Source organism: Musca autumnalis, unplaced genomic scaffold, assembly GCF_047663935.1.
Source record: "Musca autumnalis isolate F117 unplaced genomic scaffold, ASM4766393v1 scaffold_1, whole genome shotgun sequence".
Classification (NCBI taxonomy): domain Eukaryota; kingdom Metazoa; phylum Arthropoda; class Insecta; order Diptera; family Muscidae; genus Musca; species Musca autumnalis.
In genome coordinates this window covers 315237310-315250568 of record NW_027411644.1, presented here as the reverse complement: position 1 = coordinate 315250568, position 13259 = coordinate 315237310, and the positions used below count along the sequence as shown (strand labels likewise).

The 13259-nt window shown below is 32.5% G+C and overlaps 6 protein-coding genes across 6 annotated transcripts in view; 4 read left to right on the top strand and 2 right to left on the bottom strand.

The window, feature by feature from the left end:
- yem (yemanuclein) overlaps positions 1–13259 on the bottom strand; it is a 65500-nt gene that overhangs the window by 32884 nt on the left and 19357 nt on the right. The window lies entirely within an intron of this gene.
- Positions 842–2679, top strand: LOC141389976 (putative transferase CAF17 homolog, mitochondrial). The gene has a single exon (XM_073962335.1). The coding sequence runs from the start codon at positions 1422–1424 to the stop codon at positions 2487–2489; it is 1068 nt and encodes a 355-aa protein (XP_073818436.1). The 5' UTR covers positions 842–1421; the 3' UTR covers positions 2490–2679.
- On the bottom strand, positions 3149–5598 carry Tmtc4 (Transmembrane O-mannosyltransferase targeting cadherins 4). Its single transcript, XM_073962322.1, has 3 exons — positions 5481–5598; positions 4063–5412; positions 3149–3999 (listed from the first exon to the last, which is right to left on the bottom strand). Exons 2-3 carry the CDS (start codon positions 5407–5409, stop codon positions 3223–3225), a joined length of 2124 nt encoding a protein of 707 aa, XP_073818423.1. The 5' UTR covers positions 5410–5412; positions 5481–5598; the 3' UTR covers positions 3149–3222.
- On the top strand, positions 5702–6382 carry Trs33 (trafficking protein particle complex subunit Trs33). Its single transcript, XM_073962337.1, has 3 exons — positions 5702–5841; positions 5899–6162; positions 6229–6382. Exons 1-3 carry the CDS (start codon positions 5773–5775, stop codon positions 6352–6354), a joined length of 459 nt encoding a protein of 152 aa, XP_073818438.1. The 5' UTR covers positions 5702–5772; the 3' UTR covers positions 6355–6382.
- Positions 9187–11409, top strand: LOC141389973 (man(5)GlcNAc(2)-PP-dolichol translocation protein RFT1). The gene is made up of 7 exons (XM_073962327.1): positions 9187–9317; positions 9382–9599; positions 9667–10162; positions 10222–10485; positions 10542–10924; positions 10983–11103; positions 11230–11409. Exons 1-7 carry the CDS (start codon positions 9258–9260, stop codon positions 11362–11364), a joined length of 1677 nt encoding a protein of 558 aa, XP_073818428.1. The 5' UTR covers positions 9187–9257; the 3' UTR covers positions 11365–11409.
- LOC141389977 (uncharacterized) lies at positions 12145–12901 on the top strand. The gene is made up of 2 exons (XM_073962336.1): positions 12145–12418; positions 12474–12901. The coding sequence occupies exons 1-2, from the start codon at positions 12163–12165 to the stop codon at positions 12860–12862; spliced, it is 645 nt and encodes a 214-aa protein (XP_073818437.1). The 5' UTR covers positions 12145–12162; the 3' UTR covers positions 12863–12901.

Genomic DNA, 13259 nt, shown 5'->3' with positions numbered 1-13259 from the left:
CACGTCAAATTACAAATTTATTATTTAATACTGAAAATGTTAGCACATTATGCTACTAATCCTAATTTAAGAGCAAATAAAGAATTATTTTATCGCAGTTTGTCCATCTAAAACAAATAAACGAATTATTTTATCATTTAGACATCATAAATATTAGTCTTGGTTGATTAAAGTCAACTTTGTACATCAAAACAAATTTAATTTTTCCGCCTTGTTTACAAATTTTTACATTTTAAATTATTTTTAGTGTAGCAATTCACCGATGCATCTACCTTGTTTCTTGTGCCAGCTTGCAACTTTTTGTATTTTCTAGCAACATGTTGCAAAAAACAGAGTTGTATACGAGGATTTATGCCAGATTTAAAACAAATCCACTCAATACGAGGATTTATTTTTGTATGGGAAATCTGGTAGATTTTGGCTGGATTTAGCAAATAAAACCTGATAATGGGCTAAATCCGGCTAATGGTGTCATATCTAAATGGCATATTAGGCAGTTGTCAGAAGTTTAAAATATTCAAATATCATAATCGTAAATATTAATCAAATTGAAAATTTTTACTGAATGTTGTCTTTTTACTTTTTTATTTTTTTCCTTTGAAAGAGTATAAAATGCTTTACTCTCTAAAAAGATGTTACTGAGTAATATTTACTGAGAAAGTACAAGGACAAACCTAATATCATGTTGACAATTGTAACGGAAAATTTAATTGTTTTGCAATCGAAAAAGATGTTCTAAACGCGAAATTATCATCACTGAATCAATTGTCTCAAACATATGTACATACATATGTCTGCCTGTCACACTGTGTCATATGTTTTTTCTATAATCTTTATTGTGCAAAACGGTATAACAAATTATTTTCATTTTGAATCCTCACTGTTGAGGATTACATTAGCAAACACAAATGGGAGCACTTGCAAGATCTAACCAAATTTATTCATGAAAACAAAATAAAAATTTAAATTTCTAAGGCAAACAGACCAAGCCTGTACTATTCTCCGTGGGCCTCAAACCTTTACTTAGTTTAAAGGAGGGACCAAGCTTATTTTTAATCCAAAAAAAAAAAAAATTATTTTCATTTTGTGAATTAATTTTAAACACTTTATTACATTTTGTTGCTGAAAAAGAATATATTTTAGTTTGTATTCAATTACATACAGATTTAAAATAATATTTAGTTAAATGTTTGTGCAAAACCTGATTTAATTTTACTAGCAACCTCAAACGTTCTCCAAGTGGATTTAGATCAATTTGCAATTTATCAAAACATTACCTGTAATTAACAAAACGATTGAACAAGTCGAAGGAGGAGATTTTGACATTTTAGAAATTAGGCATTTCTTTTAAATAGAAAAATCCTCGTCCTAAATCTATATTCTTCATTATTATCCATATTAATGTTGGAAACTGAAATACCATGAATATACTACGTAATAATCGTGTACAACAACTGTGTTGCCGTTGGATTGCAACCACAAGGAACACCCAGACAGCCACCACCCAAAATAAACAAACATCAACAGCGAAGGATAACAAATTCATTGTAGAATATCTGGATCAACGGCAATTAATAAGAGTGAAAGGCGAAGATATCATACCATTTCTCCAAGGTCTTACCACCAATGACATAAGACAACTTCAATCATCACATACCGGTTCACTTTATACAATGTTTCTAAATAAAGCCGGACGAGTTCTTTACGATGCCATAATGTATAAAGCCCCAACGGATAGCTCGACAATATTAATCGAATGTGACCAGGAAGTGTGCAATGAGCTAATGCGTCATTTGAAACTATATCGGGTAAGAAGGAAAATACAAATTGATAGCATAGCAGATGAATTAAAGGTGTGGTGTGTATTTCAAGCTGGTGGTGGTGGTCCGACTGCGGTACTTCCTCAGATGCCAGTAGATAACATGGATATTATAAATGATCCAAGATTACCGGATTTGGGTTACCGTTTAATAGCAACAGCAGATAGGACATCTGAAGAGATCTCTAGATTACTTAAGCATTTATCAAATGCCAAAATTGAACAATCAAATGATGGCAATAACTATCGACTTCATAGATATACGATTGGTGTGGCGGAAGGAATGAAGGATATGCCACCAGGAAAACAATTTCCATTGGAAGCTAACTGTGATGTACTGAATGGTGTTAGTTTCAACAAAGGTTGTTATATTGGCCAAGAGTTAACAGCAAGAGTTTATCATACCGGAGTAATACGTAAACGACATATGCCGTTGATTCTGAAAGCCCCGTTAGCGGAAAATTCTTCGTTTTCTGTAAACAATGATGCAGGAGTTAAAGTGGGCAATGTTCTTGGTTGTGCAGAAACCAATGGTCTAGCTTTAATACGAATTGAAAAAGCTTTAAAATCCAAAGAATTGACAATCGATGGAAAACCCTGTTCAGTAGAAATACCTAAATGGTGGCCACCATTATTGCTGAACAATATTATGGCGAGAGAAGAGGCTTAGAACTGGTTTAGAGATTATTTAGCTTGGTTCCAAAAGAAGCAAGAATCTATTAGATTTGCCACACTAAACACCTAATTTTGTAAAGAAATTCTGTTTCGCTGTATGTTTTGAATTGTAAAACAATCAACATATTGCCATTATTTGTTATGAAAATAAAAAAATGGACTTTAAAATGTGAAACATAAAAAATTATGGTTTTTTTATGTTAAAATACAGAATTGCAAGGACGGATTTTCTGACTATTTAAAAATCTCTTAGCAACAACGAATGTACTAATATCATATATTGGGGGTTATTCTGAACAAAAATTCCTAGCGAGTTTTGTCTTGCCGCCTATCCAACATAAGAGAAAGAGTTAGAAAACTCACGGGGAATTTATGTTCAGAATAATCCCCATTAATTGTAGGTATTCCCATTAAGGCAATTTCATCCACCTCTGCATTTTTACACTTAATTGCAAGCCTGGAGACTATCATTACCATTGATAGTGGAAACGGCGGAAAGGCAAAACTCGCCGGGAACTTTATGTCCAATAAAAAGTATGTGTTGCAACGAATTATATGTAACTTGTTAGATCTTTGATCCTTAAAGCGGGGTAAAATAATATTTTTTTAAACATTGAAATTAAAAAGAAATCCTAATGGAGTCTTTAACAAAAATTTTTGTTAAAAAAGTAAAAAATGTTCTTTATTTCAAATTTCTATATATGTATGTAATTACTTGCAATTGTTTTTTATGCTCCTCTCTTTTTACTTGCCAATTTGTTAATTAATTTATTTAAATTCTCTCTTGCCGTTGTAGCCCTATTCGGTTCAATCTCCAATGCTTTTTTATACGAATCAATTGCCTCGGTTATTTTGTTCCAACGATGATATAATACAGCTAAATTTGTGTGATATAAATAGTTAAGAGGTTCTTTGGCCACAACCTGTTTATACAAATGTTCCGCCTGTTCATAATGTCCAAGCTTACCATAGATATTGGCACGTAAAAATGTTATGGACGAATCATTGGGAAGATATTTTAAGGCTTCATCGGAGACTTTTAAGGCTTTTTCAAATCTTCCCTGTGAATCTAACATGGTAAGTATATTTGTCCAAGCTTGACGCAATCTTGGCTTCAAAGCTACAGCCAATTCCCAATGCTGTAAGGCTTTACTGTTTCTTTTTTGTTCCAAATAAAGATTACCCATATTATAATAACAATTGGCATAGTTTTTGCGATGACTTAAGGCCGTTTCATAACTTTGTAAGGCCTCGGCGAAGTTCTTTTTGGCGGCTTGGACGATTCCTAAATTCATCCATGCTGTGGCAAAGTTGGGTGTTATTTCTAATGCCCGTTTCAAATAGATTTCTGCTTTTGTTAGATCCCCTCGATCGCGATACAGATTGCCTAGATTCATTAAAGCAGCATCATAGTCTGGTGATAGCTCAATGGCTGTGTGATAGTGTCCGAAGGCTTTGGAATAATTTTTCATATCCGTTGCAAGGCGGGCAATGTTATAGTGGACCTAAATTGGTAATTAATATTAGAAGATTTATTTAAATATTTTTATTTTTTTTTTGTACATTACCTTTGCATTGTTGGGACACACATCTAAGGCTGAGGAAAATAGTTTTTCTTCTGTGAGCCATTCAGCAGAACGTTGTCTGCAGCGCATTACAAATACACATATTACAATGCCCAAAGCAATTTGAAGACATTTACGAAAGCCTTCGTTTTCACAAAGGCATACAAAACCATATGCCACTAAATAGCAGAAGCCAATTGATGGAACATATAAAACTCTCTCAGCTATAACAAATCCCACTTTAATTATACCCGATGCTGGCAGGAAGGGTATTGTAATTAATCCCAAGGCAACGAAGGTTGTACAATTTCTTTGATAATTTAGAATCACAATAGTCAGTAAAACATATAAACCTAACACTAACAATAGACGATTGTCATTAAATTTTTGTATTAATGGGATGCAGCCAAAGGACCAGTCAAAGCACAACTCCGAAGGATTTATTAGGATTTTTAAGTTATAAAAATATAAATAACTCTGGGATAATATTCTTGTTTTCAAACTACTTGCATGGGCCACAGGATTGTCAGCATTACGGAATTTTGGACTTTTAAAGTCGGCAATCCAAAGGCGAAAGATTGTCATAGATAAAGTCGTAATACCCAGCAATATGTTTTGCATGCAAAACAATGCTTTGATTTGCTGTTTCCAGGGAAAGGTATGAAAACCTTTTAGCATAAAGCTGAGAAATACACAAGCCATTGGTATTGTAATAGCTGATTCTTTAAATAGCATTCCAATAAAGGTTAGTAGAGAAATGGCTATTGAGAACCATAAAATAGTTTGTTGTCCTTCTTTGTTGGTATTGCAACAGATATACAAACATATAAGATAAACAAAGCAAAACATTAAATCTGCCCTAGAAACAATGCCAGCCACAGATTCTGTGTGGATGGGATGCACAGCAAATAGTAGAGCTCCAACAAAAGCAATATCTTTAACCGACACACTGGTTATATGTGATTCTTTAAACTTAAACTTGTTCAGTACCAGCAAAACTAGAAGGCTGTTGATTGTGTGGATAGCCAAGTTAATAGCTTTCATATGTTTGGGCTGCATTTGCCATTTTATCCATTCCCAATGAAATAGTAATGATGTTAAAGGCCTATAAGATTTGTGAGAATCTTCACTTGTAATTGGCGCCCCCCAAAAATCACTTGTAAATATGGCTGTATAGTTAGTTGGAACTTGCAGTATGGCTTTATTCTGTTTGATGGCCACAGTATCATCGAAAACAAAACTTCCATTTAGTGATGATCCATAACACAAATAGCACAAGATGATGAGTATCGCTCCTTTTATACACAAGGAGGAGTCCATAATGTTTGAGGGTTTACAGTAAGTGGGCATTATCTAGAATATATTCGAGGAAAATTATATCATTGTGATATTAAATAAGCTATGTATAAGTAAAATAGTACCTTGTTTTATTAGATTGTTTTTTTTTATTTATTTTATTAATTTTGTTTTGTTTATTGTTTGTTGGGACAACAGATGCAAAAATAATAAAGCCGGCTTGAACAGTAACCAAATAAACGCATTTAGGTTAGGTCGTACAGCTATTCACATCAGCTGTTTTTTTTTATTGTGTTTTATCCGACTTTCTTTTAGTTGGTTAATTCGCTGTTTTGCAGTTTCTTGAGTTTCTTCTCCAAATTGTTGTGTATAAAAATAAAATAAATACAATTTATCAACACAAATAATAGACCCACAATGTCCGAAGAAATTGTATTTGATTGCCTACATGCAGAAATTGTAAATTACTGTTTGGAAGGTAGCAAGGTAAGAGGACAACCAAGTATCTCCCCAATTTCTCAAGATTTTTGTGTTTTTGTTTAGGAAAACGACTTCTCCACCTTGGAATATATAGGTTTTACAACTGGTTATCGTCTAATTGAACGTATGACAAGAGATGTTTCGCGTTTCAAAGATGAACTGGAAACCATCAAATTCATTTGCACAGATTTTTGGACATCAATCTATAAAAAGCAAGTTGACAATTTACGAACCAACAATCAAGGAATGTATGTGGTCCAGGACAAAGCTTTTCGTTTTTTGACACGCATTACACCCGGTGAAAAACAATTGGAACATGCACCAAAGGTAAGTTCTTCTAATGGAACGACACCTATTGACACATAATTATAATTGAAAATATTTTTATTTCAGTTTGTTGCCTTTACTTGCGGTTTAGTACGTGGAGCTTTAAGCAATCTGGGTATTAATAGTAGTGTAACAGCTGAGGTACAATGTATACCAGCTTGTAAATTTCACATCGAAGTTAGTAGGGCTTAAATAAAGCGATAAATTCATTCCAATATAATGTTTACACCACTAATTGATTGTAATTGGAAGGGCTTTACAAAATAATTATCGGATAAGTCGAGTGAAGATTGTGGTTGGTGGTGTTCTGTCCATTACTATTGCATATGCAATGTCTACGGAATCTCTTATAACTCAAGTGCCAGGACTGGAACTGACCAACAAAACTACAGTCATCGAAGTTTATTTCGTTAATATCAAAATTTAGCTGAATAATTACATTCCTAATATCTAAATAATAATTTATTTAATATACATATGTACATATTTCAAATGTTTTTAACTAAACATACATTTTTATCTGTCAGAAAATTGCCCCAAAAGTACATTGACTGTCAGTTTTGAATGATGGTGTGTACCTTATGTTTTAAATTACAGCTTTGCAGCAGCGGTGTGTTTTCCGTTATTTTCGGAGCTCTTGATGTCCATGAATGAAATCATCTCATTTAGAGATTATGTAGAAATCAACATCGAAATCACAGTACTCATGATATACAACCCTATTTCTCCCTGAAAAAGTACCAAAAGTTGCAATAGTGCAGGTAGCACTATTTTGCAGGTTCTTGAACACAACTTTTGGTCTGTTCCAGTACTGCAAGAATCTACTAATTTTTACTATTTTTTCCGATAACATAAAGGGAAAATTTTTATCGTTGTAAAAAATAGTAGCTTCTTGCAGGTTCGGGAACAGACCATTTATCAATCGAAATTACTTATTTGCTCTATTCCAGAATCTGCAAGAAGCTATTTTTTTACTACGATGACATTTTTTTCCTTTATGTTACCGGAAAACATATGGTCTGTTCCAGTACTACACATTTCTACACATTTTTACTCCGATAACCGATTTTTCCTTTATGTTATCGAAAAAATAGTAAAAATGAGTATAAATGTGCAGTACTGGAACATACCAATAGTAAAAATTAGTAGATTCTTGCAGTTCTGGAACAGACCAATTATTTTTATCTCAACGATAAAATAATTATTATTTGTTAATTTGTTAGTATTAACTGGTTAATTCATGATAATTTTCAATATAAATAAGTAATAGTACGTTTATATATAACCTGATTTAAGAAACCCACTGGGTTTCAAATGTCAATTCCTTTCTCTTATGTCCCGGTCCACACTAGCGTGAATTTCATTAAAAAATTTCATGAAATTAGGTGTTCTTAAATCGAATTCCCCACTACAGCAATTTTATGATTTTACTCTACTATGGACGTCGATCTAGAGACGCATAATTTCATATCAAAATTTCACTGAAATCACTGTAGTGTGGCCCGGGACTATGTTACACGTTGAAACTTTCCCATTATTTTGGCGCTCTTAGGTCGAGTTGCCCATTACAGTAATTTTGTATGGAACTCGATCTATGAACGCCAAAATAATGGGAAAGTTTCGTATGAAAGTTTTAGCGTGTAATACTTTGTTAACATTTACGAAATCCACTCGATTTCATCTGTCAATTCCTTTGTGTATACGTCAAATGAAAACTCGTCTGAAATCGATTGGATTTCATTTGACGTTTGAGCAATGGAATTGACAGTTGAAATCGAGTGGATTTCGTAAATGTAAACATAGTGTAACATAAGTGTTTGCGTACACCTAAAATAAATCCTTATTAAGAAGGTTAACACTGCAAAAGGCTATAATATAAACATGGTCTAATGTTCTATATTACGTATTGCTCTGTTCCAGAACCTGCAATAAGCTACTATTTTTTACTACGATAACATTTTTTCCTTTATGTTATCGAAATAAATAGTAAAAATTAGTAGATTCTTGCAGTACTGGAACAGACCATATATTTTAAATGAAAAATTCAATTTATAAGTTCAATCAGCTGCACATATGCATCTACCTTGATTATTAAGATATGTTTGAAATCAACAAAAATAAGTGTAGACAACGCGGTGTATTTCAGGATTTCGCGCAATTCAGCGGAGCATGAGTGTAAACCAGTTATAATCTAACTTCATAAAAATTTGTAATTAATGTCCAATTTACATTAGCAACTATTTCGTCATTTAGAGCTGATTCGTCATTTATTTGCTAAAACAGGCAACATTTTGCGTCATTTGCCATACAAAAATAAATGTTTTTTTTTGTCATAAACTACGAAAAATGCAACTGTTTTATGTCTTTGTTTGTTTGTGTGTGTTGTAGAAAAACAAACGATAACAAAAGTGAAAATAAATGGTTAAAAAACTTGCAAAAATTATGTTTTTTGTTTTTGGAATTAATTTAAGTTATTTGATACCTATTTTTCTGAATAAATATATTTGCTCTGTTCCGGAACCTGCAAGAAGCTACTATTTTTTACTACGATAACATTTTTTCCCTTATGTTATCTGAAAAAATAGTAAAAATTAGTAGATTCTTGCAGTTCTGGAACAGACCAATTGTGTGCTTGTGTTTGTGTTATTCTATAAGTGTGTATGTGCGATTGTGTGCGTAAGCAAATGACACAAAAAAAACAGATGTAAATACACTTCATTTGATTTCGTAAAACGAAATCATTTAATATGCATATGTAAATTGGACTTAAATTCACGCTAGTGTGAATTTCCTTTACATCTCATACTTTTATTATCAACTGTGGGAGGAAATAGGAAAAAGAAAATTGTAGATCACATTAATCGATAACTCATTTGATAATGTTATCGATACAAATTTACGAATCATGTTCAAAACGGAAACAGCATTTGTTTACAACTCCACTGACAACAACAAAAACAGTACTTTTTGATAAGAGATTTTTTAATTTTCTGACGAATCAATGTAAAAACATAAAACATTTAATTAAAAACTGTGGAGTGGCGAATGGGCCAAAAATCTTGATTAGGTTCAATTTCTTCTTAAACAACACAAACATGACACGCAACATATTAAAAAGCAGTTTACTAAGTGCCATTTTAAATATGGCTTTTCAGGTATTTTTAAAAATTATTTCATTCATAATTAATTCTAATGACAATTTTTTATAAATATTTATAGATATTCTGCAGAATTCTAACATTCGCCGTAAACATTTTCATGATACGTACCATAGGGCGCGATGTCTTGGGTATTATCAATGTACGTCTACTGTTGCTTGAAAGCACGGTGATATTTTTATCCAGAGAAGCTATTAACAGGGCTGCTCTGAGTGTTAGCTCCACCAAGCAATTGCAGAAATGTTCCTGGGCGCAATTAATAAATCAACAATGGCTAACGTATGTAATGATTCTAATTCCCATGATGACCTTATCTTCAACTAATGGTGTATTTTATTTGTTTTAGACTCCCAATTTGTGTGTGCATTTCATTGATATGCGTTCAACTTTGGCTCCATGTAATGTTACCTGTTGATGACCTTGTATATAGGCAACAATATCACTTTGCCTGTTATGTGGTGGCATTATCTTGTTTGCTGGAATTTTGTGCCGAAGCTCCATGTTTTGTTAGCCAAGTGTTTTGTTTTGTAAAATTGAAAGTTGTCATAAGTACCTTACAAATTCTTGTACGTTCAAGTGTATTTTTGTGCTTAGTTTTGGGATTAGATGAAGCAAAGGCCATAAACTATTTTGCATATGCTCAATTGGCCAGTACGGCAACAATATTTGTTGGTTATTATGGATTTTATCACTATTATATACGGCGTTTGAAGAAGTTTAGGGAATTGAGTAAGAAAAATGATAAAGTTGTGGGATGGAATGAAAACCTTTATTCAAATATGGATGATTTTCCATTCAATAGCATTGTGGACTTTTTGCCTGGTGTAATGTTAAAGAAAAATGTAAGTACAGCTGTTAATTGTTTAGAAATGATTACTTTATTGTTTTGCTGGTTTTTTAGGAAGACAAACTTAACAAAGATTTGGTGAAGTTTACGATGAGTTTTGCCAAACAGACCTTTGTCAAGCAAATTCTCACAGAAGGTGAGAAATATGTAATGTCATTAACACCAGGTCTTACCTTCAGTGAACAGGCCACTTATGACATTGTTAATAATTTGGGAAGTTTGGCTGCCAGATTTATATTTCGACCCATCGAGGACAGTAGTTACTTTTATTTTACCCAAACAATAGCACGAGATGTTCAGCTAAAGGATCAAGATAAGGTACGTAGTTACAGAATTTTGTAAAGTGAAAAAGTTTAACCCTTTTTATTTTGTAGAAGAAAATTTCCGAAGCTGCACGTCTCTTGGAAAATTTATTATTGGCCATAACATCAATTGGTTTGTTGGCCACCACATTTGGACAAAACTATTCACATTCTGTGTTATATTTATATGGTGGTTCCAAGTTTGTGGTCGACAATTTACCCGAAAAATTACTACGTTGTCATTGCATAGCCATATATTTCCTAGCAATTAATGGTATAACAGAGGGTTATATGTTTGCCACAAATACAGCAAAGCAAATTGACAAATATAACTATGTAATGGGTATATTTTCCATTGTATTTATTGTTATGTCTTTTGTGCTGACACGAATATTTGGACCAGTTGGATTTATTATTGCCAATTGTATAAATATGCTATGCAGAATATGCAGCAGGTAAAGTGGATAAAGAATCTTTAAAATGTTTCAAAAAACTTAATAATTTTGTTTTTAGTTGTAAATATATTTGGCAGCAATACAAACCCTTGGATTATAGACCATTAAAGGGATTGATACCGGGAAAATTATTTTCCATTGGTCTTATAATAACTTTTATTATTTGTTATTATACTAAGGTAAGTTTGGAATGAAGAGGAATTCTGTAATGAATATACCGTTAATTGTTGTTAACCCACCTTACGTTAGTGAATATCACTTCATGAAATTCTTCAATAATGTTTCTATTTTATGTATATTTTCAGATTAACTTATCATTTAAGTTACATTTAGGAACAGGTGTTCTAAGTGCAATATTTGTCCTTTTGTTATGGATTTTTGAAAACCAAAGTTTGGCCAAAGAAGTCTGGTTGTATAAAAGAAAAATAAAAACGAATTAAAAAATTGTTAATAAAATTTTATGAAGATTTAAAAAATCATTTACCGAATTCAAGAATCTGCTAATAATTGCTTTAATTGCCTGCATGTGCAAAACGTTTTAAATGCATTATATATATGTAAGTATGTACTAACAATCCAACAATGCAAACAAATTAAGAGAAAAACACAATCATCAGTTAAATACCAGCCATATTTATAAGCAGTTGGCCCGAAGCCATCCACAGCATGCACATGGCAGGCACGTCATTGGTCATGGCCAAGATCAGAGACATGTGCGTTAAGAAAGATAAGAATAACACTAGACTACAAAAAACATTATGGATTAGAAATTAATCTGAGAGAAGGTTGTTGCAACTTTTTGTTGAATTAGTGTGTGATATAATCCTAGCTCCTCGTTTTAGAAAGTAGCTGTTTCCAGGGACTGTGACAAAAATGGGGAGGCCTATTGAAAAGATGCAGTGTGTCGCGGGGAACTGTACCATATGCTGGACAGATGTTTTCTGTTGTTCCCACCAAATGGCTACAAAACTTTCCTTCAGAAATTTTTCGATACGGGTCTATATAGGACGATACCGTCCGATTTGGAATGTCAAAAAGTTCGACCCTGCTAAACTAAACGACTTTTTTATTTGTTTCATCTTGGATCTGTCGTTAGAAAAGACCAGGCCGTCAATAGTTACACTTCTTCGGTTCCAACTTAGACGATTTAAATATAACTGCATTGTTGTAAAACAGTGTACCTACCTTATACTTGCCGCCAAAAGTTCAATTCATTGATATTTCTTTATGAACATACAATGGCAACCGTCGACGAGGCAAGTTATCTCAAGGAAGTGTATTATTTAACAAAAATTGAAACAAAAAACTGGCGTTCTCTATTAAAATATGGTGAAAATTTGGATGCGGATACAAGACGCAACTTGCTATGGATATGGCCAACGGAAAAGTGTTTATGGCAATTTGGTAAAATATTACGTGAATTCGGTATTAGTTGTGTGTTAAGTGTCGGATGTGGCAATGGTTTATTTGAATGGATAATAAGAGAAAGTTTAAGTAAGTTTATCACTGCTGCAAATTTTGAAAATAAAATGTTATTTCTTATTTATAGGTATGGAAATCTATGGCTTAGAAGTTGATCGTGATTGGTGGTGTAGCAATTATGCCATAAAATCATTTATTGAACTGAACTATGTTGACAGCATGGAGTTAACGAATGAGGATTATCTCAGAACTTGTTGCCTAAGAGATAGTTGGAATTTTGCATTGTTGTTTTGTTATTTCAATAATCGTCCAGCATTTTTGCAATATTTAAATTTATACAAAGGCAGATGGATATGTATAATTGGTCCTATGGAAAAACGTAATATTTACACTGATCCATTACCGTTGGAGCCAAATTTTCCTCAAAGTGTAGGTGTGACGTGGAAGCTTAAGGCAACATTACAAATGGGAGACAATGATGTTATGGCATTGTATGAAAAACAAGACATTGATTAGCATATTTATTTAAATAAATTATATTTATTTATAACAAAATGGTGGATATTTATAAAACATTGAAATAATAAGGCAAGTATTTGTATTTTTAGAATAAAACACTGTAAAAATAATATTTTTTTAAATAGAAGCCTTTTGAAATGTTAACTATTTAAAAACTCCACTTTACGTTGGTGAATATCACTTCATGAAATTATTCAATAATGTTTCTATTCATTCATTTGGGAACAGGTGTTCTAAGTGCAATATTGCAATATTTGTCCTTTTGTTATGGATTTTTGAGAACCAAAGTTTGGCCAAAGAAGTCTGGTTGTATAAAAAAAATGAAAACGAATTAAAAAATCTTTATAAATAAAAATCAAGGGGTCGATCATCGATAACAATTATCGTTGAGTGG

Coding starts and splice junctions, on each gene's coding strand:
- LOC141389976 (XM_073962335.1), top strand. CDS start 1,422: ATGAATATACTACGTAATAATCGTGTACAACAACTGTGTTGCCGTTGG.
- Tmtc4 (XM_073962322.1), bottom strand. CDS start 5,409: ATGCCCACTTACTGTAAACCCTCAAACATTATGGACTCCTCCTTGTGT. Junction 4,000..4,062: donor TGTGTCCCAACAATGCAAAG/GTAATGTACAAA, acceptor TTACCAATTTAG/GTCCACTATAACATTGCCCG.
- Trs33 (XM_073962337.1), top strand. CDS start 5,773: ATGTCCGAAGAAATTGTATTTGATTGCCTACATGCAGAAATTGTAAAT. Junction 5,842..5,898: donor ACTGTTTGGAAGGTAGCAAG/GTAAGAGGACAA, acceptor GTTTTTGTTTAG/GAAAACGACTTCTCCACCTT. Junction 6,163..6,228: donor AATTGGAACATGCACCAAAG/GTAAGTTCTTCT, acceptor TTTTTATTTCAG/TTTGTTGCCTTTACTTGCGG.
- LOC141389973 (XM_073962327.1), top strand. CDS start 9,258: ATGACACGCAACATATTAAAAAGCAGTTTACTAAGTGCCATTTTAAAT. Junction 9,600..9,666: donor ATAAATCAACAATGGCTAAC/GTATGTAATGAT, acceptor TATTTGTTTTAG/ACTCCCAATTTGTGTGTGCA. Junction 11,104..11,229: donor TTATTTGTTATTATACTAAG/GTAAGTTTGGAA, acceptor GTATATTTTCAG/ATTAACTTATCATTTAAGTT.
- LOC141389977 (XM_073962336.1), top strand. CDS start 12,163: ATGGCAACCGTCGACGAGGCAAGTTATCTCAAGGAAGTGTATTATTTA. Junction 12,419..12,473: donor GATAATAAGAGAAAGTTTAA/GTAAGTTTATCA, acceptor TCTTATTTATAG/GTATGGAAATCTATGGCTTA.